We start from the raw sequence: 26,123 nt of genomic DNA, 5'->3' as shown, positions 1-26,123 counted from the left end.
AAAGAAATTTATTAATTATATATATATATATAAATTTCTCAATTATTTTATTCATTCTAATCTTATCTTATAAGGATCTTATATCAATAATTGTGATTCGTTGGTTGACTAAGACTTAATTAATATACAATTGATTATGTGACTATATTCAATAATGTATGCATTAAATGTGGAAAATAAAAAAAATAAAAATTCTAATGATTTGGACCGATTGTAAATGGCTTGGGATGGGTGAAATGGTGGGTCACCGACTCAAATGTAGGAAGTACAAGTGGTTGTTGAAAAATAAATGTGGAATATTGTTGAACAACCAATCTAGAATAAATTGTTGACAAAAAATATATATGGAAGAATTCATCGATTTAAGTGTAATTATGCTTTGGGATTTGGAATAGATCCAATGATATTTATATTATATTATTGCTTTTTTTTTTTAATTTAAGTTTTTTACTTCAATTTATAATTATAAACCCTAAATCCATTTTTTTTGTTTAAGCCCTAAGATATTTTTTTAAATGCCTAAAAGTCATGTTTAACTTTGGGGATTAAATGTAAGTTATAATGATTTCATTTGTCGTAACTCACAGACTTTTCAATTTGATTTATTTATAAATATAATATCGATTACATAATAAAATAATAATTTGTTAAAACTTTTTTCATGAATATTTGATAAAAAAATTTAATATTTATTATTTGAAAAATTAAGTTGATTTTAAATTAAATTATGTTCAAAACTTATTACTTAATTTTTATTTTTATTTTAAGGTTGTTTTGATCAAATTAAGTCAAAATTTATTTTAAATTATTAAATTAATATATTTATTTTCATAAATTATAATTAGGGTAAAGGATGTTAAATAATGATGGAGATGATGAAATAGTAAAAGATATTGTGACGACGATTAAAGTTATTTTTTAATTTAAGTTATACTATTAAGTTATTTTATTAAATATATTTTAATTTATTTAATAATTTAAATTAAGTTATTAAATCACAGTAAGTTATTAAGTTAATTTACTCTACATCCACTAAACATATAAATTAAAAAGTATAGTCTCTTTAAGTATATTTAGTAATTTTTTCCAAAACAATTCTTTATAATATTTCTCGATTATTTTCAATAACAAAATAATTTTTAGAAACATTAAAAATAATTCAAATATTTTTAGGGTAAATTTTAAGGAAATTATTTTCAATTAATATTTATCAAATATATAAATATATTTTATAGCTTATAATTTCAAGTTTATTATTTATTTCACAATTAATTAAAGTAATGCTTGTATTAAAAGGCAATCATATCTTTATTCCATTTCCTCTTCATCCATATCATATGGAGGATTCTTGTAATCTACTTAGTCTATAATTATGAATTTATTGCTTTCTTTGCTCCATTAATGATTGATTATATTACTTTACCAAATTTTATAAGAATTCCTCAAAATTATATCACAATTCATGGTTTAAAAATGAGACAATCGAAGATTCATTTCGATAGGTGATTGATTCGTGGAGATGGTACGAACAAATTTCAAATGCAGAAAGAAAAAATAAATGATAAAAATGATTAAAAATGGTGTTCATGGATTGGATGATGAGTCCCCACAGCAGAGGAGTGGAACCCACCAACATTCATTCCTTAAATGTATAAAGCAGCTGCCCCAGAGCCACTGCAATTCCAGACTCACCATTAATTCAATTCATGTATTCTCAAAAGAAGCAAAGAAGGAAGTGCAGAAAAAACTAAAAGAAGTTTCCTCTCAGTTTCTTGTTTTCTTCATCTTTTTCTCTTTCTGTAGTCTATACAGAAAAAGAAACCAATAGTAAAGTAAAGAAGGGCATTGGTTTGAGGACCAGAGGGCGGTTCACGGGTTTTGCAGAGGAAATGTGGAGCATGTTGAGAGGCAGCTTGGTTGTGTTTATACTAATATTTTCATGGGTTTCTCATGGGTCAGCTTCTGTGACTTATGACAAGAGATCTTTTATCATTAACGGGCAGAGGAAAATTCTCATTTCTGGGTCTATTCACTACCCAAGAAGCACTCCTGAGGTACCGTGCTTCAAATGCCAATGTGGTTTTTATGTGTTTATGGGTTTCTCTCTTTGACTTTTTTTTTTCCTTTTTAATTTTCTACGGATTTTTCATGCTTTTTTGAATGTGGGTGTCTCTGGTTTGCATTTTTTCAGAGGTTTTGAGGCTTGAATTTTTAATTTTTTTTTTTTTTTTTTTTTTTTTTTTTTTTTTTTGTGGGTGTTGTTGGGAATTGCAGATGTGGCCAGACCTGATACAGAAGGCCAAAGATGGAGGCTTGGATGTTATACAGACTTATGTGTTTTGGAATGGGCATGAGCCGTCTCGTGGAAAGGTGAATGCAAAGCATATCCTCTTCTCTTGCTTTTGATCGTATTGGATGTTTGGTTGCTGATAAAGGATAGGAAAATGAACAAAATTGAGGATTGGACTTTTTTGTTGTTTGAGGCCGAGGGAACAAAAACCTCCTCCGAACTGAGCCTAACACTCTTGATTTTCTTTTCTTCGGATTTCTCAGTAACCAAACGAAGCGCACCTTTTTCTTTGACTAGGAAAAACTTAATAGGTTTTCCATTTTTCCTTATTATCCTCTTTCAGTATTATTTTGAGGGGCGGTATGATCTGGTTCGCTTCATCAAAGTAGTGCAAGCAGCAGGCCTTTATGTTCATCTCCGGATTGGCCCCTATATCTGTGCTGAATGGAATTTTGGGTAAATTATCAAATTCAACAAAAAAAAAAAAAAAAGCGAAATCTTTATTTTCTTAGGATTAAGCATGCTTATATATATATATTCAATCTCTGTTTTTTTTTTTGTCTTTGTTCTGTTTCAAATTCAGGGGATTTCCTGTTTGGTTGAAGTATGTTCCAGGCATAGCTTTTAGAACAGACAATGGGCCTTTCAAGGTTAGCAACGTGGAAACTTTCATCATATCTGCAATACTACTTTCATTATTCCCTTTATTTTGATTGGTAATTTCCAATTACTAAATTTTGGTTTTTGATAAACTATAATTAAGGTGGCAATGCAAGGATTTACGCAGAAGATTGTCGATATGATGAAATCAGAAAAGCTCTTTCAACCTCAAGGAGGTCCCATAATTATGTCCCAGGTGGGAATCATGAGCCCGTACAATCCTTACCATGCGTCTAGAAATGGGGTTTAAGTACTTTCTAGAAATTTGAATCATCTTTTCCATTGAATTATTATTATTGCAGATAGAGAATGAATATGGGCCAGTGGAGTATGAAATTGGTGCTCCTGGTAAAGCTTATACGAAATGGGCAGCAGAAATGGCTGTGCAACTTGGCACTGGAGTTCCATGGGTTATGTGCAAACAAGAAGATGCCCCAGATCCTGTTGTAAGCAACTTGCAACTTTTTTAACAGTTTTTTTTTCCTTTTTGTCATTTTCCAACTGGCACTTTTATTTCTTTCATTTAGTGTGCCCCGCCGGTAGGGTTACTAACAGTATGTTGTCTATTTAGCTGTAGCCCAAAGAGGGATTTTCATGGCCTCTACTGATGGCCTTGCTATCACTTTCCTATTTTTGATGGGTCCCTGTCTATCTGTTGTGTTTTGTCTTCCTTTTATAAATAGGCTTTGATATTTGTATGGACAGAAATGATGAGCATGTCTCTTTGTTACTTGATAATCTTCTCTGGTTGAAGCTTCGTTATGAGGGTTCAATTAGAAAGATTTACATGGATTTCTGAAGTTGAAAAGTTAGAAAGAAAGAAAGAAAGAAATTGCTTGAGATGTCAGTAGCTGAAATTTATAATTCACTACAGTTAGGGTAATCAAGACTTCTATGCATCTCTCTCTTTCTCATATGTGAATTGATTGGTTGTCCAACAGATAGATGCTTGCAATGGTTTCTACTGTGAAAATTTCTTTCCTAACAAGGATTATAAGCCCAAAATGTTTACTGAAGCTTGGACTGGCTGGTAAGTTACACATCCTTGAATTCACAGTTTTGTTGTACTCTTGTTTATTGCAGTCCTTTCTAAAACCAACACTCATCTTTCTCCTTTTTACCCCCAGGTATACAGAGTTTGGTGGTGCAATACCTAATAGGCCTGCAGAAGACTTGGCATATTCGGTTGCCAGGTTTATTCAGAACCGTGGTTCTTTCATTAATTATTACATGGTAAGTCAAGTGTTTCGTTATTTTTCCAAGTGAGTTTAGTCCAGCTGGTGTATATGAAGTAAAGTTTGGTCTTTTTGTTTCTTATAATCGTCTTTTTTTGGCTCCAGTACCATGGAGGAACAAATTTTGGCCGGACAGCAGGTGGTCCCTTCATTTCCACCAGCTATGATTATGATGCTCCTATTGATGAATACGGTATGAATAAAGGAATTAGCTATAAGCACTGAATATTAGTATCATACTTGTATAATACGGAGAATGGATAATTCTACCAGTTAACACCTCATACAGGAAAAATATCATTAGAAACATCCTGCATATAGAAGCTTTTGAGTGTTCATATACCAATTAGTTTGTGCTACATCATATTTAACTGGTTATCTATTTCATACCAGGACTACCAAGCGAACCAAAATGGGGACATTTGAGAGATTTGCATAAAGCTATTAAGCTATGTGAACCAGCTTTAGTTTCAGCAGATCCCACGGTGACATATCTTGGGACAAATTTAGAGGTTAGGCTCAATTCAGTTGGCTAATGTGTAGGAGTGTGTGTTTTCCAGTTTTCTTTCTTTTGAAACCCCAAAAATGCTATATTTCGCCAAATTTGCTTCACCAGTTTACTGAGCTAAATTAATGGAAGGATGAGATTGCTTTGTTGATTTATGAGAAAATGCTTGCCATAATAAGAACTTCACATCAGAAGAAGATTGGTGAAGGGTTGCGTTATTATTCTTGACATTAACTCCATTTCTCATTGTTGTTGTTTCTAGGCTCATGTGTATAAGGCAAAGTCTGGAGCTTGTGCTGCATTCCTTGCAAATTACGATCCGAAATCTTCTGCAAAAGTGACCTTTGGAAATACGCAATATGACCTGCCTCCTTGGTCTGTCAGTATACTCCCTGACTGCAAGAATGTAGTTTTCAACACTGCAAGGGTAAGGAAAGGACTCTTGGCCACAACAAGAATCTTCCATATATTTCCTGCTTTAGCTAAAAAATAATTTGACATTTATTCTAGTCATTTTCTCACTATTTTCATTTTACAAAGTTCATGCACAAAATATTAATTTCTAGAAAACATCATTCTTCTATTTGAGATCTTTTATTTGACTTTGAGAAAAGCTGTCAGAATGAAATGTAGCCCGATAGGCTGCTTTCAAATGAAAGTTTGAGAAAATTTGTTTTCTTTTGAAAATAAATCTATTAGAAGATTCCCAATAATGGATCTTGACACCAGATCAAAATTTCCCTACAGATTGGTGCCCAAAGCTCGCAGATGAAGATGAACCCTGTGAGTACATTTTCTTGGCAGTCATACAATGAAGAAACTGCCTCTGCTTATACTGAGGATACAACTACCATGGATGGATTATTGGAGCAAATAAATATCACCAGAGATACCACAGACTATTTGTGGTACATGACAGAGTGAGTGTTTTACAGTCAATGATGCTCTTGCCTTATCTGAGACACATTTCAAGAAAGATCATTTTGCTGTGGTTTTTCAGTGATTTTTTTTTTTTTTTAAATATTTGATATTCACTCCAGGGTCCATATAAAGCCTGATGAAGGATTTCTAAAGACTGGACAATATCCTGTTCTCACCGTTATGTCTGCAGGCCATGCTTTGCATGTTTTCATCAATGGTCAACTATCAGGTAGATGTCGGGTGGCATTTCATGGAAACGAAGAAGATCTTCTGCTGAACAACCTGAAGTTATGCCTTTGTTTAATTATTCATCTTTTAACTAACTCATCTGTTTTATGGCAGGAACTGTGTATGGGGAACTATCAAATCCAAAAGTAACTTTTAGTGACAATGTAAAGCTGACGGTTGGCACTAACAAGATTTCTTTATTAAGTGTTGCCATGGGTCTCCCGGTTAGTTCTCTTGCTTTAATATTTTCCCTCTATTCTTTGCTACATTATCAGAGACGGGAATGAAGTTTTTGGTCTTTAAATCATCATATTTGTTTAACTTCAGAATGTTGGCCTGCATTTTGAGACGTGGAATGCTGGGGTCCTTGGTCCAGTCACATTAAAGGGTCTAAACGAGGGGACAGTAGACATGTCATCATGGAAATGGTCTTACAAGGTTTGTTGTCTAAATAACATCTCTTCATTCTTCTTGTATTGCCACTTTAACAGGAATTTAATTTGGAATTCTAGAATTAGTCAAGAAAGCACATCGTTGAACTTAAAAATCCAGTGGAAACAACAAACTAGGAAAAGAATCTTGAAGCAAATGCTAAGGTAGAAAAGTGCATTATTGAAAAAGAGGCAGTCTTATCATTCAACAATTAGTCGGATCAATTGGGTCTTCTATGAGTGGTTTGGAATTATTTAGTGTTTATGAGTGCACATGAATTATTGAAAAGTGATTGGCAAAGTCAGGTTAAGCATGCTTAATAGAAATATAGGCATAGTCAACGGCCTTTTTTGGTTCAATTTTTTTGTGAATTTTGTCACGATGATAACCACCAGGCACCAGAAGCTATGAATAACCCATTTACATGCCCCTGAGCAGATTGGTTTAAAAGGTGAAGCTCTAAACCTTCAGGCCATCACTGGAAGTTCCTCTGATGAGTGGGTTGAAGGATCATTATTGGCTCAAAAGCAGCCCCTCACTTGGTATAAGGTGAGAATCCTCTTGATAAGCAACTAATGCTTTTCCATTTCTCTCCTGAAATCCCAAAGAAAATTATGCAATTTGTTCTAATTTCTATTTATGTTGTGATATTTCCAGACTACTTTTAATGCACCAGGAGGGAATGATCCATTAGCTTTGGACATGAGTAGCATGGGGAAAGGTCAAATATGGATCAATGGTGAAAGCATTGGTCGCCACTGGCCTGCATATACAGCACATGGTAACTGCAATGGCTGTAATTATGCTGGTATTTTTAATGACAAGAAATGCCAAACTGGTTGTGGAGGGCCCTCTCAAAGATGGTAAGAAATGTTCTCATTTTGAGAAAAATTTTCCTTTCTTATACTGTATGTGCTTTTGCAAAATTTTGATGAGTCTATTAATTTCAGGTATCATGTTCCCCGGTCTTGGCTGAAACCAAGCGGAAATCAATTGATTGTGTTTGAAGAATTGGGCGGCAACCCAGCAGGGATTACCCTGGTAAAAAGAACAATGGATAGAGTCTGTGCAGATATTTTTGAAGGGCAGCCATCTCTGAAGAATTCACAAATTATAGGCTCCAGCAAAGTTAATAGTCTGCAGTCCAAAGCTCATTTGTGGTGTGCACCTGGTCTGAAAATCTCTAAAATACAGTTTGCTAGCTTTGGGGTGCCACAAGGGACATGTGGAAGCTTCCGGGAGGGAAGTTGTCATGCCCACAAATCATATGATGCTCTTCAAAGGGTACATACTAAAAACTCAGATAGCTAAATTTTTCCTTTACCCTTCTTTCAATTTGGCAAATTAGGAGATGCTTGCTGGCTCAACTATAGTTGAGCCCTTCGGGGGAATGCAGACTTGTGTTAGGTAACTGATAACTCCACTGTTCAAAGAAAGGGCATGATGTAGTTGAGACCTCAATATAGATGACAAACACTGCATATTCGCCTGGTTTTTTTGAAGAGATGGATGGCAAATAAATGAACAATATCATTTACAAAATAATGATTTCTCATTTGCTTTCCCAAATGTTTTAAGGAAAAAAAAATACTCGGGCTCCCACCCTGACCCCCTTTTTCCTAGAAGCCAGTTATCACAAGTTTAAAACTTTTAACCTTTATGCTGATGGGAAATCAATTTTGGTGTGCATTTTCTGTCTACTGGTTCTGGTTCTAGTTCTGGGTCTTTGACTTATGCTCTTCCCAGAAAAAGTTTACAAACTTCTTTTCCAATTATTGTTAAAATTGTTTATTTGTCTGAGGCCATTATGTGGCTCAGCCTGTTGAACTGTCTTGAGTTGCTGCTTTCTATGTTTTTTCTTTTTTAATTTTCTAATTACTACAACAATCTCTTGTAGAACTGCATTGGGAAGCAATCTTGTTCAGTATCTGTAGCTCCTGAAGTTTTTGGAGGAGATCCATGCCCAGGTAGCATGAAGAAACTCTCTGTGGAGGCGCTCTGCAGCTGAAGTCCAGCAACATTCATACAACCCAATAAATAAAATCTCATATCAAATCTCATCTAATACATGGCATTTCCTTACAGCTTTCAGATTTTTGTTTTCCCCTTGTGCGTGTTTTTTTGGGTAATTCAAAGGTTACACATACCAGCTTACTAAGGCCAGAGGGTAGAAATTGTACAATCATAGGGCACACCATTTGGCCAAAGCCAAATATATATAGATCATGAAGATGAAGGCAAAGAGCTTCATCTATGTAAACAAACTACTAGAAATTATTCATCTATACACAAAGGTTTCAGTCCTTAGAAGTTCATAAGGGAAAAGCCTTACAGATTTCTGGGGTGTCAATATTCTTATGTAATGTAATTACTAGATGAAAGTTGTTTCATTGCCTTGTAAGAATAAATTGAAGAAGCAATAAATTATGGGATTTTAGAATGTATCTGGAGTTTGGCTTCTATTGTTGAATCCCATATTATCTATTATTTCTTGTTTAGCTTTGTACCACATCTAATGTCTGGATTCTGACTTGAAGATTCATCTTTCCATCACCAGAATGTGCCTCATGTGCAGAGTGAAGGCATTTAGGGTACTTTGTAAAGAAGTCTTACCTTTTTAATAATGTGAATTGTGCTCCTGTCAACATTGCTTACCAGAAACCATTTGCTCTAATAAAGAAACCCTAAGAGATCGGTACACAAGAAAAGAGACAGGGAGTGATTGAGAAAAGGGCGAGTTGACTTACAAAAATGCAGTTGCATTATCCATCTTTACAGGTATAATTGAACAAAAAATAAACACTTCTTCCCCTCTCCCCCCCTGTCTCACCAGTAAACACAAATGCTTTACAACCGGATAAGGAAATCACAGAGCAGGTTATGCATGAAAAAAAGGCCTGCCCTCCTCTACAAATTCTCCTCATAAGGAAGATAATTTAAGACCCAAGCCATTAATGACATCATCCAGATCTGTGCAACCTTGAAATACTTCTTGGCCTTGGTTCCTCCATTGCACCAGTCTATTGAAGAGATCCATCAGCATAATTCCATCATTGAACTGGAGCAGCTTCTTGATACACTTAATTAAGTACCTGCCTGCTTTGACTTTCACCTGGCAAATAAATTCTAGACCACTCTCATCAGTCTCAAATAATGAAGCTGCCATGCTCAAAACAACATCAGTTAATCTGAAGACAAGAGAAGCTCCTGCTGCCGCCTCCTCCTTAGTATATTCTTCAGTCCACATTATCGAATCTTTTTGTCCTTCAGAATCCAGTTTCAAATGCTTCAATGCACCAGAATGAGTTTCTCTTAACAGAGGTATTGTACCTGTTGCAGAATAATGCAGAAGCATCTCACATCCAGATTCATCTAAATAATAGGGGCACCCAATCAAGATGCCTAAAGGAATTCTTCTAAATAGCACACTGTGCTGAAATCTCAGACTGTAGGATAAGTTATGTTCACAAAATGCCAGGCTACTGGCAGTTTTATACTGATTCTTCGTATAGCTGTTCTGGAATTCCTTCAGCCAGAGAACAATAGTTACATAGTTGTACTCTTTTGGGAGATTATAGTCCCCTTTGTAAACAGGAAATTTGGTTTTCTTGAGTTTCTTTCTGTAGTCAGCTATTTCTTTGTTATATGTATCTGACCCAAATTGTTTCAGAGTCCAAGACTCTGATAGTTTAGTCAGCCAATCAACCAGAAGATCCTGATGAGATTTGTCAGCAGGACTCAGAATCCATGCAATGTACCTTGCTGCAGCAGAAGAAAAACAAAGTGGTTCTACATCATGCCTTTTCTCAGTTCTGGGTACCCCTATTCCACATTTTGAATAAAAATTGTCTTGAAAACTTTTCTCGGAGAAGAGTAAAACAGAAGCAAAAAAGAACCAATCTGGGAAATTCATTGCTGCAGCCCTGCTATGCAACAAATGAAATATAAGTCATCAGAGGTAGATCAGGATGGGATGGTGTCAATTCCATAGTTTTTCTTGATGCAAACTTGTTAAGTGAGAAATGAGAATTTACCAGACAGATTTGTGACCTATTGTTGAAATCTTCATAGGCACTTGCTTGATGGTAGGCATGGAATGGTTTCCAGCACGAGAAATTGGTACATTAATGATACTAACTAAATGCAGAAAACTCTCAGATGAGAGGGTTCCAGACAGAATTCTGTACACGTGATGATTGTAGGGAAAATACGCGATAGAAAATGGCAGCTTTGATCCCATTTCTACTGATATTCCCCACCCTGTTGGTCGGGAAACTACATCTAGTATCATGGAGACTACTTCAATTAGAAGCTGGAGTACAGAAGCCAGACCCCTGTTACACAAGTTAAATAGTGGATCAGACTGCTAGTTGAACTGGTAAAATGGCTTGAAATGTATGATAGGTTTAAAAAATAGGTTAGATATTTATAATTAAATATTTATCCTATGTTTCATCTAATAACCAAATACAACATGATGATGGTCATCAAACCTGAACTGAGTTAATCTCAGAACTGGGCATCTCCTTAGTATATCATGCCTTTCCATTATAACATGTATGATTAAAACTTCATTGCACAATTATTTGCAGCAAATGCTTAGTATGCATACTGTAACCATCCCTAACTCAAGGGTGCAAACAAGGATAGCTGACAGCAGGAGAGTGTTTTGCAATTCAATTCACTGTAGAAAAGATATTGATTAACAAGTTGGAAAAAGAAGGGGAAAAAAAAAGGATAAACCAAAGACCAATGCTCCAAACATTTGATTGGTAAAAAGTGGTCTAATGAATTCCAAATGTAACAAGGACAAACAAATTTGAACTTTAAAATAAGCTAAATAGAGAATTTCCATCTTTTAGGAGCTTGAGATGCCAACACTACTAGAAGCTATAAAACTGAAGTACAAATAAAGGCAACCATTTTTTTTTCATGGGATCTGTTTTAGATATTAACTATAAGCACATGGTAAGTGGATATTCGTGATGCAGTAGTGAAGTAAAAGCAATCTGCAGGAAGTAAGCCAATATCTGAAAATTATGAATTTATATGGACGAAAGCCACTGAAAATATTATCAGAAGCTCTATGAAGATGAATGCAACCATCAGCCCATGGCACATATTGAATATAATAAAGTTGGAAGCAAAGTTCCTTCAAGCATGATAAAAACAAAGAGAGACAAGTAACAAGACAAACAGCTGAAGAATCAAAATGATCAAGAAAAAGAAACTTACGTGATTAGAAACCAATTATGTAATAGAGCTCTGGTCTCAACAAACATAGTGGGCGAAAGTACCAAGCATATTATTATAGAACGCCAATCCATCCTCTCATGAAATTCCTTATTCAAACAAAGGAACGGCCTCTTCATAGTGTCTTGCAAAATTTTTGAAACATCATGCTTCAGAATTAGTGGATCAAGATACCACAATAGCAATCTGAAAAAAAAAATCATAAATTCAACTTATAAGAATTTCCAAAAACCATAAAAGAAGGCTGGAGATTAGGGTAAAAAGTAACAGGAAATAAGCTTTCAGTGAAGGTTCTATTCAAAAAGGACAAAGTCCTATCTCTTACAGGGAGAAGTTATCCTATTAAGGGGCTCACTCAAGACAATAAAATAATAATAATAATAATAATAATAATAATAATAATAAAACAGCTTTAAACATGCTTAAAAGCTCTTTAATTTGTTGATCATGTTCGATGACATCAAAATTAACTATTTGCTACTAAAATATTAAAGTCCATTGCACACCTGAATGGTATTTCATGGTTTTTAAGGGAGAATTCTCCGGGAAAATGGAAAAGCAGCTTTGAAATATTGTTACTTCTTTCCTTGATCGATTGTTCATGTAGAATTGGAGTTAATGGGAATAGACATCGGTAGCGAGATGACAATGCTGCTACTCTTACGACAGCATATGATAACAAAAGTGGAAGCTTCCCTGCAACAACAACAAAAATGATTTTCACAGATTTAACTAAATGGAAAAATAGCACTTAAATGTCATATCTGAATCACTGAAATATAATTGAAAAAAAAATGCAAACTAAAATATAATACAAAATTCAATAATCAAATCAATTTCACAAACCCACCATGTCCCTTTAATCTCCCGATAACATCAGTACACGCCTCGATCAATTCCGTGCAATCATAACGAGAAATCGAGCTACCGATTAGAAAAACCTCTTCCCTCTGAAACCTTGAAACCTTACAAGATATTGAAGAAGAAATAACAGCAACAATTGTCTTCACCAGATACTCAACCCTCGATTCGAAAACCTATACAATCATAATCGATAAGAACTCAAAACAGAGCAGTTTCCAAGGAAAATAAAAAATCCTAACCCCAGAATCTTTGTTCAAGTAGGGAGAACTGGCCTGCGGTGCTTTGAAACACATCAGAGATAGAGCAGCGTCCAAAACCCTAACACTAGAACCTTCGTCGTCGAGGTTGAGGGATCGATTCAGCTCCGAAATGGACGGATCAGATGCTCCTTCTAAGCAATCCTCATTTTTATCCGTTGGATATAGGGTTTTGAGATTCGAAGCTAGCCGCGCGAAGAGATCGGTTATTTCTGGTAATCTGCTCATTTCGGAGGGTGAAGTGCAGATGCTTCCCGCCAAATTGCTTATTTCAAAGGCTTTGGAGGGTTTGTTAATGGGCCATTGGTTAGGCCCATTGGTGGTACAAGCCCAATGTCTGGACTCAAACGGGTTCTTGGGTTGGGCCTAGAATATTGATGGGCTGCGATTTGAATTTAGAGGAGGAGAACTAATTTTGAGCGAATTGTAAAACATTTTCCAATATTTGAAAGTATTTTTTATAATAAAAATTAGAAATTTGGTTAATTTCAAAAAATTCCTCTTAAAAATCTAGAAAATCAATTATTGGATTTGTGTTTAATAAATATTTCTTCTAAAAATCATTTTTTTTATTATAATTATTATATTTTTTATAAAATTATAAAAACACTACAAACAAAAATACGAATTCGTTTGACAATGATTTTAAGAAATGTTTTAGTCTAAAAACTATTTTTAAAAAAATTAAGTGCTTAACAAAATTAAAAAAATACTTACAAAAATCTGTAAAATAACTTGTAATATTGAAAAATCACCAATAATGTTTTTTATTTAAAAAAAAAAAACACTTGATAAGTAAAAACACTGTAAAATGTACTTTACTACCGACGGAAAATACTTTCGATGGAATCAAATCTAAATGGACACGGGGGCTTGTCCGACACCTTTAAAATATGTTATCAAACAAACTTAAAACTTCATTTTTCTATTCCTTGGGTCATACCAACAAGATTACTAATACTAGATTTTCAATGAGAAGATCTTAAACTTAGAAAATCTTTGTGATTGATCTTATAATTGTGCCAACTAAATATCCCAACCCATTTAACACACCATGGATATCCCTTTTGTTTTTAAACAATTATTTGAAACCCCACAAGTCAAAATGGGCATCAAATCATAAAACTTTGTTTTGTAATGGTGGTTCCCCTGGCTGGCTTAAAATAGCTTGGACCATTCATTAAAGTGAGAAATCCAAGGAGATGGTGGTTTGAATCATCAGTTATTAGGGCTAGGGAAGCCTCCAAAGCCTCTGTTTCACCCTAGGAGTAGGGCTCTAGATTCCTTCACACCAAGGTTTTAAGACACCCCCATTTGTATTTTTAAGGTAAAAGGGTATGATGGACACACCATGATGACCACAAGCCCCTCCCCCTTTTAAAAGCAAAATGTTGAGATACCCACAGGATAATATACTTAAATTACTGATCTTCTCTTTCAATTTTATTGGTTGTCAAAGGATAGAAAAGTTATTCTGATTTAGATACATAATGATTAAAGCAAACAGTGACCCCCCCTCATGTGTAGACTGTGTAGTGGGACTTTATAATCTAAGATTTGGAGATCATCGACATGGATCATTAGGTTTAAGAACTTGGGCATGTAAAGACGGTTGAAAAAACAAAAGGTAAAAATGGGTGCATTAGGTGGGGTTTAGGTTCATCATTTCAATGATCATCATGCTAATAAAGCTAAAAAATCAACTAACTAAACAACCGTAAAATTTTTCGTACTAAGTTGAATGTTGTGACATACTTCACCTAATTAAAGTAATGTGAGAGTAGTCTTTGGTGGACACACAAGAAATGTCTGCAAATCCCACAAAGGAAAAAAGAAGAGCTAGGGAATTCATTCACCTTCTTCAAAGATCACATCAAAGACAATAGAATAAAGCTTAAGACTTTTCTAGCTCTCAAAGTAGAATAATTGGGGGAAGACTAATGGGGTATGGAAGTACATGCATTATGCTTTACACCATGAAGAAGAAATTAGATGTAACAAATTGGAGGTACCACCACCCATGGTCCCATGGGACCTGCACTTTGTGTGTCAAGGATGAAGGGGGCCCAACAACAAACTGCGCCCTGATGGTTAGGAAAGTGATCCAAAGCAGACAAGTAATGAAGTGGTTAAGCTCAGGGGTTAGTTATAATTAGGGGTTTGATCATTTGCGGAAGGATGAGATGGGGATATTAGGATATATATAGAGGAATTATGGAGAAAGAAGACTAAGGGATCATCATCAACCTAACAAAGCATTATTTGTTAAGAAAAAAGAGGGGTTGATAATGATGAGTAGTGGCAGAAGCAGAAAAGAGGGTCAAGAGATGTTGGATTAGGGCAGTGGGTGGTGGGGGGGTGGGGAAGGGAGATTCTCCTTTGTTTGTTTATGTTAAATAGATGAATCAGACAAGGACAGGGTGACAGATTGGTCTGCGATATGCACAATCATCAAAGGGTGATTGAAACCAGCAAGAGGCAAAAAGAGACAGCAAGTGGGCCATTCCAGTTTTTTTGGGGGAGAGCCTTGCAATTGCTATACAATAATAGAGTCTCTGTGAACAGCTTTCTTGATTTGACTATTCATTGCCCCCAAACAGAACACCCTAGAAAGCCAAAGCCCTCAAAGCAGATTTTAAACCTAGTGCTACTGCTATGAATCATGTGAAGTTTTTGTTGTTGAGCTCAGTGGGATGTGTGGAAGGCTAGTCTCTCTTTTTTTATAAAAAAAAAATTCAACTGTGATGGGGTGGGGGGCAAATTCAATTAATCATCTGGCATATTGGGCACAAGAACCTCTGCAATATTTGCTTGTGGACAGTCATTTTCTGTCTCTAGCATTCAGAGTGTGGATTTGCTCTGTAGAGAAATCTAGGGTACCAACTGGGTAGGCCATTAGTACTGTCTACTAAGAGCTAACTGTCTTAATGTATTGTCTGGCGTTTGCATGGAATGGGACCTATCATTGAAATGGGGTCCAATCTTAGAGAGCTTCTGCACTAATGATCTAAGCAATCAGAGGGTGATGAGCATCCCAAAAGTGTTTCTGTCTCATTGTTTAAGGACCATTGGCCACTTGGACCGGCTGCATCTGATGCAGTTCTTGTACTAATCCCTTCTTCATGTGAAGCTACCTATACTTTGAGCCAGCTCATGCATTGTCCCAAAGTTCCACACCCCCCCACCCCCCTCAATTCTCCCACTGGCCTTTAAAACCAAAGGCCAGTCTCCCTTAGAATTTATATATCACTAGTGTGCGTGCGTGTGCGTGCGTGTGTGATAAGGGTGTGTTTGGATTGAGGAACACAATCTCATGGGGCAGAGAGAAACAAGCAAGAAAGCAAAGAAAGCTACTGATGAGAAGATTCCAACCTGGAAAGAGCCGGGTTTATCGGATCCTGTCCAGTTAGAGAGAGATATGATAGGATCTAAAGATTTTCTCCTTCTTCTTTACTTTAGCTTTCAAATATTCAATGCCCATTACATAATCTCAACTTGGTTTGCATTGAAAGATCAAAAGATATTATCAAACTCACAAACATAGAGAAAGCAATAGAAAAATGAAAAGAAGCTTCTTTAATTCATTCAGTACATCTAAAAATGTCCCCATCTCTCTTTCACCTCTCAATAATTTTTTTTCTCTCCCTCCCCCCACTATTGCCCACTTTGTAGAAAGAGAGGAAAAAAACAAAGAGTAGCAAAATGCTTTAGATGAAATTGAGAAGGAGATCATAGAAAATAGGTGTTGAAAAAAGTGGCTGGTATTCTAATGCTGCAACAACTCTGAAACCCCAACACAGTTATAGTGTTGCAGAAGCCTATTGGCTTCTCTGAGGCCACTAAAATAAGCTCCATGAGTTGTAGAGTAGTGGGTTCTGTGTGTTGCTTCCCCTGCAAATAGAATTTGAAGTGGAGGGCAAGCATTAGCCCCACTCTTGCTGCTTTCAGGCAATGGCTTGGCCATGGAGTCTAAATCTTCTCCACTTGATCCCACCCCCACATAACTGTATGATCCCCTGAAGAGAGGGTCAGTGCCCCATTTGCTCTTCAGAACCTTTATAAATTTCACTTCACTTCCATTGGAGCTCTCCACAGGATTCACATTCCCATTGCATAATTCATGGGATTTAGACTTTGATAGAAGGCTTGTCACTGTAACTGAAACCCCATTAAGAATCTCCTCATCTTTCATCTTTTCAAGCTCCAGAGCTTCTTTTCCTGCAAACCAAGATAGTAGCACACTTGAATTGTTGTAGATTGGACACACAGAAGCTGTCCTCCTCATCCACCACGGGATTTTTTGATGCCTCAGTTCAGAGTCTGATCTATGAAAAACCATTTGTAGGAATGGGAACTTGTTCAACTTCTTCCCCTCATGATCATGGCTTGGACTTAATTGAACAAACAACTTGTTGACAACCCCATATCCAAGCCTTGATATTGCCTCAGTCTTGAAGGAGGGAAGTGGAGGATTGAAGAGACCTGAATCTCCACAAATTCCAGCTTTAAGCACCCCCAAAGAGACTGTAACAATGACATGATCAGCTGACATAGTCGATCCATCACAGAAATGTAGCTTCACTGGCCTACTTCCATAACCATTTTCCACCTCCACTGATCGATGGCACTCAGGCTGCCACTCAATTTTGGTGACTTCCCGGCCTAGTTGGATCAATCCAGCAGGTAGAACAGACGCTAAAGCTTCAATTATGCTCAGGTAACCTTTAGCAATGGTGACTTCTTCCCCTGGAAACATTATATACTCGCTTTCTGCATCATAATCCAGAGTTGACAGATCACCTGCAGATGTGTAAGTCCTTTGAGTGCTCTCATGCATTGCAAAAATGGCTTCTTCCAGCAACTTCCTGCTCCAATTACCATACCCCTTGATCTCCTCTCGGTCTTTGACAGAAGCCCAGTAAGCATCTAGGCCACGCCGAAGAAAAGTCCCAACACTGAGCTTGCCAAAGCCGCCACCATTGATAGTAGAGACCTTGGAAGCCTTAGCTCCAAGCTTGACATAATCAACTTCTTCACTGCAAACACTATCTTCAATCAGCTTCCCCTGAGAAAAATCCATCAGTTTCTTAAAAAGAGTGGACACAGGGTCTACCGTGGAGGGGCCTAGCTCAAACCCGCCTTCAGCCATGGTTGTGGGGGAGTCCAGGTAGCCATCCATGCACTCCCAAGGCTGGTCAGACTCCAGTGAGTGGAGTTCTTGAGCCATCTTGTGAATTGGGCTACCCACAATGCCATGAATCCAAGTTGCACCCATCTCAATCCGGTCACCACCAAACTGAGAAGTGTTTATCCTTCCTCCAATTCTAGTCCCTCCTTCCACCACACAGAGCTCAAACAAATCTTTGAAGCCAGTGGAGGTGTAGAGCTTGTTGGCAGCTGTGAGACCAGCCATTCCTGCTCCAATTATCACAATCCTTGGCTTCTTGGCCACCATTGTTGCTACCCTCTCCTCTCTTCTGCTACTTTCACCAGCACACCAAAAGATAGACTCAAAAAGATAGAGAGCAAAGTGAGGGGAACTGTGAGGTGAGATTGAGTTACTGATTAGGAATTTATAAGAAGTAGTCTGGTATTTGGCTTCTTGGTACTCATTTTTACATTATTTTTTTCTCTAATAAAGACAGGGCTCTACTTTTCTTCAACTCTACTAGTAACATCGGCTCTATACAAAACTCCCCAATTCCCCAATTCCCCTACTCACTCTCCCTCAACTCTTCCCATTTCCCCTCTATATCTCAACTTACTTTGGCCATATCTTACATGCCATGTATCATTCATATTGCCTTTTTCAAAAGTCACATGTAAATCTGGGTTAACGACGGCCCACCAACTGAACCTATGAATGGTCCTGATTGGTCCATGGCATGTTGTTGATGAGTCATGACCCCAGCAATGACACTGATGTAACAATAATAACCACTACATGAATGGACTTGTACACAGGTAATTTTCACTTGGCCAGCATCCACCCCAATTTCAGGGCACCCCACCAAGTCTAAGACTTGTCTCTGCCCTTGCAATGCCTCATTCAACCTCATCCCTAAACTTAAATTCATTATGCTGTTTTTGTGAATCAGATTAGTGTTCTTCTGGGTAGGTCAAACCTTTTATGACATTTTAAGTTACATTAATCTCGGATTTATTTTTAAAGTTGTAACTTGTTGATTAAATTTTGGAAGCAACCTGCAGCCAAAAAACAAAATTAAATTAATCAGTATAATGGCATTAAAGAGAGGGAACTTCATGGCCAAATTTGAAAGGTAGCTTTGGAGAAAGTTGAAAGAAATATGTGACCTTTAAGCTATCTCCTTCTTTTCTTTCATTCTCCTAGAAAGCCCTTCTTTAAGCTACTTTTACTTATCACTTCATCTGTGAATCAATGACAGAGTACCTAAAATTTATGGGGATTCTATCTCTCTAGTGATGGATTACTCTCAAATCTCTCTTCCCTTTTTACCTATTTTCCTTTTTTTTCTCTTTGGGATGTTAAGTGTGGTGGGGATTGATTGGTTGAGATGTGCCTCTCACCAATCAACAACCATATCCATGTTTGATTAATTATTTTCCCCTTTTCCCTATGTAGGAAACTGATGAATCATCAAACTCCACACCTGGATTTTTTAGTCTAAACAAACCCATTTCTGATGACAAATCTTCTCAGCATGAATCATATGAACATTGAAAGTTTTGGTTAGTATTCTAAAATCATTGTGTTCGACCTTCAGTGGAATTATGGAGAATGAGTTTGGATTTGAGTTGAAGGCACCTGTGATCATTTTTGGATGGAAATGAGCATCATGATTGGTGTTTATTAGTATGACCCATGCATCATTATCATTATTATAATTAAAGTCCCATGCATTTTCTTTTTCTTTTTCTTTTTTCTTTATTTTTAATAATCCTCTTTTACAAAGTTATACTGTGTGCATTTTTTTAATTAACAATATTAGCCTCCAAACCCTTGATCATATCTTCATGAAAGGCAGTGCAGATTTGTAAGTATCATAATTAGATTAAAATATGGAAAGGGTGTTGGTAGATTATATGAGTTCGATAGGATGTTTTTCCGGTAAATTCATAAGAAGTTGATTTAGGGTTTTTGTGCGTAATGATTATAAAATATATTTCATATGTCAAATGGGTATCCTCTGATAATCAAACTTTATTTATTTTTTTTATTGAAAATCGATTCTAATATCATCCGTCTCGAATCATAGACTTGTGAACTCTCATTATTCATATTAGGTGAGTTATTCAATACCATTAACTTCTCTTATTCTTCAAGAAACAAAAGATATTATGAATTGATTTTAAGACGTTAAGTAAATGAGCATCATGTTATCACTTTCTTTAGTAAAAATTCCGTTATAATAATATTTATTTAGTTAAAAACACTTAAGCATAGGTATTACTACTAACTATCAGTACAATTCATAAATAAATTGACCAACTCGATTGCAATGATTCTAAGGGCCAATGGGTATCCTCCTTTGCATTATAAAATTAATTTTGCATTCATTAAAACCCTAATCAGGTGTATAAGTTAGAGGTAATGCATCATTATCAAAGCTTAATCAAGGCAAGTCAAATATTGACAAGTTCCTATTATTGCTCCACATCGTCTCTTGTGACCATTTTTTCTTGAGCACCCAATCTTTAATTTCACCATCACATGCTTTCCCTACTTCCACAATTAATCAAAATAAATACTTTGTACCAAAGACCGCGTATATTAACTTGCATCATTTACATTAAGTTCCACTCAATCCAATCTTACCATATGCAAATCGAAAAACTATATCAATTCATTAAGTTAGATCTGAACCAAATCATAATTTTATCTATCTCATAAACATCTTAAAAAAATTTTAAGGTACTAATTCAATATCATGTTGAACTTAAAATCTGAACCCTTGATATATTAAATCTAAACCATTAAACATTTTTAAGATCAAAATAAAAATAAGAGTCTCAATATCGATATCGATCTGTTATATATATCGAAAAGTAAGATTAATCACATCATGTCATATATATATTTTATATCTTATTACTTTATCTTTCAATCATATTATTTAGCAATTTAATCACATTGTATAATTGTAGTGATTTAAATAATCGATCGTGAGTCCAATGATTTAAAGCCCATCATATATTATCAATGATTTGGATGAGACTACAACCATGCATTTGGTATCCTAGGTTTTTTCTCATGAGGAATGAGGGTTTTTTAATATGTAATAGTAAACACTTTTATATGGTGGTGCAAAAACCATTTCGTGGCATAGAGAAACCCTGAAAAAGGAATGGGAAAGGACAAAAATAGACCCATCATAATCTAAATTGAAAAAATAAAAATAAAAAAATAAAAAATAAAGACAATGATAAAACTTAAGGTGATGGAAGAGGTGTAGGGTTGGGAGTGGGCTTGTGTCACATCTGTGTGTTTGGCATTCCCTCATGGGGGAGAAGAAAATCAGAGGTAAACTGACTAGTTGTTTTTATTTAATGTAAGAGAAGGTGTTGGGGGATGGTATCATTGGAATGGGGATGATAATAGACTTATAGTTGGCAAAAATCACTTTAAATTTTATGGGGATATGGAACAATTGATAGGAAAATGATGGGATGGGAGAAAAAGTAGTGATGGAATGGTATCATTTCACTTTTCATTTTCATTATGATATGCCTTACGTCACCCACATTTACTTTCATGTGGTTGTGAAAATCCTTACACATAAATAAAATAAATTCACAAAAAAATTAAAAAAATAAAATAAAATTGAGAATATGCTCAATTCAATACACCATTGATTCCTTTCTTCTTCCTCTTCTTCTTCTTTTTTTTTTTTTTTACTGCCCCACTCCCATGTAGGGTTCTTGAGCCACAAACTCTTCCCCTCTTTTAATCTTTTGGCTGCCTCTGCATTTGCTTTTGTTTTGGTTGGTGTGTTGGGATTGGGATTGGGATTGGGATTGGGGTTCTGCTTTCAAAATCTGTCTTTTGGGATTGGAGTTGACCATGAGTTTCGAGCACTAGGGTCTAATTCAAAACTAGTTAATTTATTTTCATTATTACTAGTAAGAAAAAAAAAGTCTACCATGTTCTTAAAAAGTAAAAAATATGGACTATTGAAATATATAATAAATTTGCATTTTTTAAAATCAAAATACAAAAAATAAGACACTTGTAAAAAACACGATAGTATCTATAATTTTGAATAATATTTTTTATATAGATATAAAAAAAAGACATCACTGATTAAATGATATTACATATACATTAAAGTCTCATTATCTGAGTCCTAATCTTATTTGTTTTTACTTATATGTTTGATTAACGATGTAAATTTTAGCTCACAATATATTTATCAATCGGTCTAAATTTGAATTTCGATAGATACAATTCTGATACAATAACATTTTCTTAAAAACAAATGTTAGAATCAATATACAAATATATAAGATTTATGATTTACAAATAAACAATCTCACAATGTTATCGTATCTCAGTCTTACAACATATATATCAACCGGTCCAAATTTGAATTTGGATAGATACAATTATGATACGATAATATTTTTTTAAAAGCAAATGTCAAAATCAATATACAAATAAATAGTCTCACAATGTTATCATATTTCAGTCTCACAATATATATATATATATATATCAATCGGTCCAATTTTGAATTTGGATAGATACAATTATGATACGATAATATTTTCTTAAAAGCAAATGTCAGAATCAATATACAAATAAATAAGATTTATGATTTACAAATAAACAGTCTCAGAATGTTATCATATCTCAGTCTCACAATATATATATATATATATCAATCGGTCCAAATTTGAATTTCGATAAATATAATTATGATACAATAATATTTTCTTAAAAGCAAATTCCAAAATCAATATACAAATAAATAGGAATTATGATTTACAAATAAACAGTTTCACAATGTTATCATATCTCACTCTCACAATATATACATCAATCGGTCCAAATTTGAATTTGGATAGATACAACTATAATACAATAATATTTTCTTAAAAACAAATGTCATAATCAATATACAAATAAATAGGATTTATGATTTACAAATAAACAGTCTTACAATGTTATCATATTTCAATCTTACAATATATATATATATATATATATTGAATTTTGATACATACAACTAAGATACAATAATATTTTCTCAAAAGCAAATGCCAAAATCGATATACAAATAAATAGGATTTTTATGATTTGCAAATAAATCGACTTGACCCATTTTAGACCGGAGTCTAATTTTCAACCAAGATTAAAATAAAAATAAAAAGTTTTATTTAAAGCAATAATATTAATGAAATGTAGGGTTATGACTCATGGCGCCCAACTCAATTATTGTCACCTTTCCGCAATCTTGTAACAACGACGTGGGGCAACTTAAAAAAATATCTTGGAGACATTAGCTAACTTTTTTGGGCACCTTTGCGTGAAGAAATTTAATTACATAAGATTTTTTTGCATGTGTTAATAAAGAAATTACGTGTTGAGAGTTGAGAGGAGCAGCACATTATCAATTCAATGTATTCATGTTTAGGCTTATTTTCACTAGACAATAAAGATGATGTTCCATGAACCCTATGTGAAATTTCCAAATATAGGACAACATCTTTTTTCAAAGAAAGCCAAAGAATAGGGAAATAGATATTATTTGATGTCAAGAGTCAAGACCACCAACATTCAAGTGGACAAGAGTCAACATTACTTTGACGCCTATGGTGGATTGCCTCTTTTTTATAAAAACAATTCTTTATAAATAATTAAAACAAAACCATTTTTAAAAATTATTTTGGGTTTTCATGAAGACTTTATAAGTTCATTGAAAATGAAAAATAAAATAAAAAATAGTCGAAGCAAATTTGTTGTTAGTCGGGTTTGTTATGTTACAAAACTATTTGCTATTCTAAGTAATAGAAAATCGTTTTCGACAACAATTTTCAAATAATGAGCATATATTTCTTATTCAAATTAAATTAGAAGTATATAGGTATCAAATTATTGTCAAAATTTGATCGGGATTTGATGTAAAAATGTTGTTCAAATTTAAAATTCTAGATGCAGGTCAATTGTTTTTATATTTGTATTTGGATGAAATATCTAAAAATAATTGTTAATTTACTAGACATAAGATAAAAACAAACAAGAAGTAAGTGCACCAATGGTTATTTCAAGTTTTCGACCTATGCTTTCAAGCCTAACCCAAATTGAAGGCCCAAGTTTTTAAAAGTTTTGGGCCATAAAGGAGACAAGTAGGCCCATCTAACACTATCACAAAGGGGCCAGGTGTCTTTCCTTAGAAGTCTAAGTAATGGCCCATTTCTTCTGCAGAGTTACACTTTTGGGTCGTTTATTTAGCCCAAGAAAAAATCAATTATATAAAATTTACTCAATTTCCAAGTAAAGAAATCAAGGGTATGTTTAAAATTGTTTTTTAAAATAATTTTCTATTATTCAAAATAAAAAGAACAAAAAAAATACATTTCACAATCAAAAACCATTTTAATATTTTGTTTTAAAGAATAAAAAATAAGATAATTTCAAAAAACATCTTTTAATAATTTTTTAAAAACTGCTTTAAGAAATAATTATATAAATATATAGAATAATTAATAAAATATAAAAAATATTTTAAAAACATATTTAAAATATTAAAAATAAGTTAAAAATATTTTAAATTTTTAAATAGGCTTTTGTTTTACAAAAATTATATGTGAATTTCCTGGTCCTAATATTTCAGAGTTATCGAATGACTATAATGAAATTGATAATTATACTTATATTTATATGTTATTATAAATAGATCACAAAATTATTAGACTTACCAAAAATAAAATAACAAAATATAATCATTTATTAGCCCTTTTTTTAAACTTTAAAAAAAAAAAAAAACTTTTCAGATTTCAACTTTTATGAAGCAAATTAAGTTTTCATTTATCACATTAGGAAAAATAGTTTAAATAAAATAATAATAAGATGAGACTTGAGAGGAGGGTAGGTAACCATCCAGATCCTGGTAAGGTGGGGTAGGTACCCTATGGCCTAGAGGGTAGTGGACGGTGGGTCTAGGGTTGCCCTCCAAAAAATAAATACATAATCCCCATTTTACCCTTCCTTGGCATGATCTATGACGATCGAGGACACGTGTCATCAGAGGGATGCAGTGGGATGTGTCACCAGTACCCCCATTAGCCCAGCAAGTGAACCTTTTCTTTTCTGGGTAGGTAGGACCAACTTAGTGTGCTTTAGGATCACACCGGATTTTCGGAAAAAAAAAAACAAAAAACAAAAAAAACAAAAACAAAAATGTTTTGTTTTCTGAAAACAGTGAGAAATGAAAACAATTTCATTAACGTTCTTAAAACAAAATTTGTTTTTGGAAAAGAGGTGTGAAAATAGGAAACAAAAATAAGAAAGAAATGGAAAAGAGAGAATGGCACATGCAGAGGCAAAACAGGGTTTTCATTTTTTCTATTCTTCTCTGTGTATTCTATTAACAGTCATAAACCCTAAAAACCCTAAAAACACAAAAAGGAAAAGGAGAAAAAAAAAAAAAAACTCTATTCATAGTTTTTCACAGAGTCTCTCAGAAGAGGTCCTCACCCAGAAACCTTGCCAGCAAATCGTCGTCCCACTCAAATCCATCCCAGCCGTTGAATCCGTCCCCATTCTCTGCCCAGGCACTCTCACCCAAACCCCATCCGCCGCCACTCGCTGCAGGAAACTCCCCAGCCCAGCCGGAAACAGGGTGGACTCTGACGCCGCCCATGTCGATGCTGGCCATGATGGAGGCCTCCGAGTCGGAAAACGACGACCCGCAGCTCTCCTCGTTGCCGTTGATGGTCACGTACGATGCCGACGACTGAAATATCAACGTTGACACGTAGGGGTTGTCGATGAACTTCACCTTGATCGGTGAGGTCACCTCCGGCTCCAACAGCTCCATCAGCTCCACAACCGAGTCCTCGTCAATCGACAGCCAAGCCATGATGTCATCGTCGCTGTCGCCCTCACCTTCACCCTCCGAGGGGGCCGAAGCCCGCGCCATATTCCCGGAAACCTTACCGGAGGCGTCACATCCAAGTCTCTTTCGACCTTCCTCCATCGGAACCCAAAACAACCAGAGACCAAACTGCGTCGGAACACTGAATAATGCTCAGTTTTTATAGACGCCTACTCAGAGTGACTGTGCAGCGCTGTGCCAGCGTGGCCGCGCTAGGGTTAGGCGCCACGTGTTCTTTACTGTTGACGTGGAAGCCAACATTTGAGACACAGAGCTGAAAATGGCGGGAATTACTATAACACCGAGTGGCGTGGGGGGGATTGAAACGTTGTCGTTTTCTGGATGGTGGCGGGGGTTGGTGTGGTCAAATCAAGATCCAGGTAGAGAGTGATGAGC

The 26,123-nt window shown here is 35.1% G+C and overlaps 4 protein-coding genes across 5 annotated transcripts; 1 reads left to right on the top strand and 3 right to left on the bottom strand.

Moving 5' to 3' along the window:
- Positions 1-1,329: 1,329 nt before the first annotated feature.
- On the top strand, positions 1,330-8,714 carry LOC100259328 (beta-galactosidase). The gene is made up of 19 exons (XM_002282096.4): positions 1,330-2,054; positions 2,275-2,370; positions 2,634-2,746; positions 2,874-2,940; positions 3,054-3,146; positions 3,253-3,396; positions 3,892-3,980; positions 4,078-4,183; positions 4,291-4,378; positions 4,579-4,697; positions 4,956-5,120; positions 5,441-5,613; positions 5,734-5,843; positions 5,957-6,066; positions 6,170-6,280; positions 6,713-6,823; positions 6,932-7,137; positions 7,225-7,558; positions 8,172-8,714. The coding sequence occupies exons 1-19, from the start codon at positions 1,890-1,892 to the stop codon at positions 8,280-8,282; spliced, it is 2,511 nt and encodes an 836-aa protein (XP_002282132.1). The 5' UTR covers positions 1,330-1,889; the 3' UTR covers positions 8,283-8,714.
- A 279-nt stretch (positions 8,715-8,993) lies between these two features.
- On the bottom strand, positions 8,994-12,914 carry LOC100266211 (uncharacterized). Of its 2 annotated transcripts, none has more exons than XM_019223108.2 (6): positions 12,664-12,914; positions 12,378-12,564; positions 12,034-12,223; positions 11,510-11,713; positions 10,309-10,608; positions 8,994-10,200 (listed from the first exon to the last, which is right to left on the bottom strand). In XM_019223108.2, the coding sequence occupies exons 1-6, from the start codon at positions 12,874-12,876 to the stop codon at positions 9,195-9,197; spliced, it is 2,100 nt and encodes a 699-aa protein (XP_019078653.1). In that variant the 5' UTR covers positions 12,877-12,914; the 3' UTR covers positions 8,994-9,194. The 2 variants fall into 2 exon arrangements, with proteins under 2 accessions (XP_019078653.1, XP_002279617.1); XM_002279581.4 differs by having other exon boundaries at positions 8,994-10,197.
- A 3,287-nt stretch (positions 12,915-16,201) lies between these two features.
- On the bottom strand, positions 16,202-18,362 carry LOC100243887 (probable polyamine oxidase 5). Its single transcript, XM_010657894.3, has one exon. It carries the CDS (start codon positions 18,101-18,103, stop codon positions 16,415-16,417), a length of 1,689 nt encoding a protein of 562 aa, XP_010656196.1. The 5' UTR covers positions 18,104-18,362; the 3' UTR covers positions 16,202-16,414.
- Positions 18,363-25,165: 6,803 nt separating this feature from the next.
- LOC104880632 (uncharacterized) lies at positions 25,166-25,829 on the bottom strand. The gene has a single exon (XM_010657893.3). It carries the CDS (start codon positions 25,827-25,829, stop codon positions 25,311-25,313), a length of 519 nt encoding a protein of 172 aa, XP_010656195.1. The 3' UTR covers positions 25,166-25,310.
- Positions 25,830-26,123: the final 294 nt, after the last annotated feature.

Source organism: Vitis vinifera, chromosome 11 (genome assembly GCF_030704535.1).
Source record: "Vitis vinifera cultivar Pinot Noir 40024 chromosome 11, ASM3070453v1".
Lineage (NCBI taxonomy): Eukaryota > Viridiplantae > Streptophyta > Magnoliopsida > Vitales > Vitaceae > Vitis > Vitis vinifera.
This window is presented reverse-complemented; position numbering and strand designations above follow the sequence as displayed.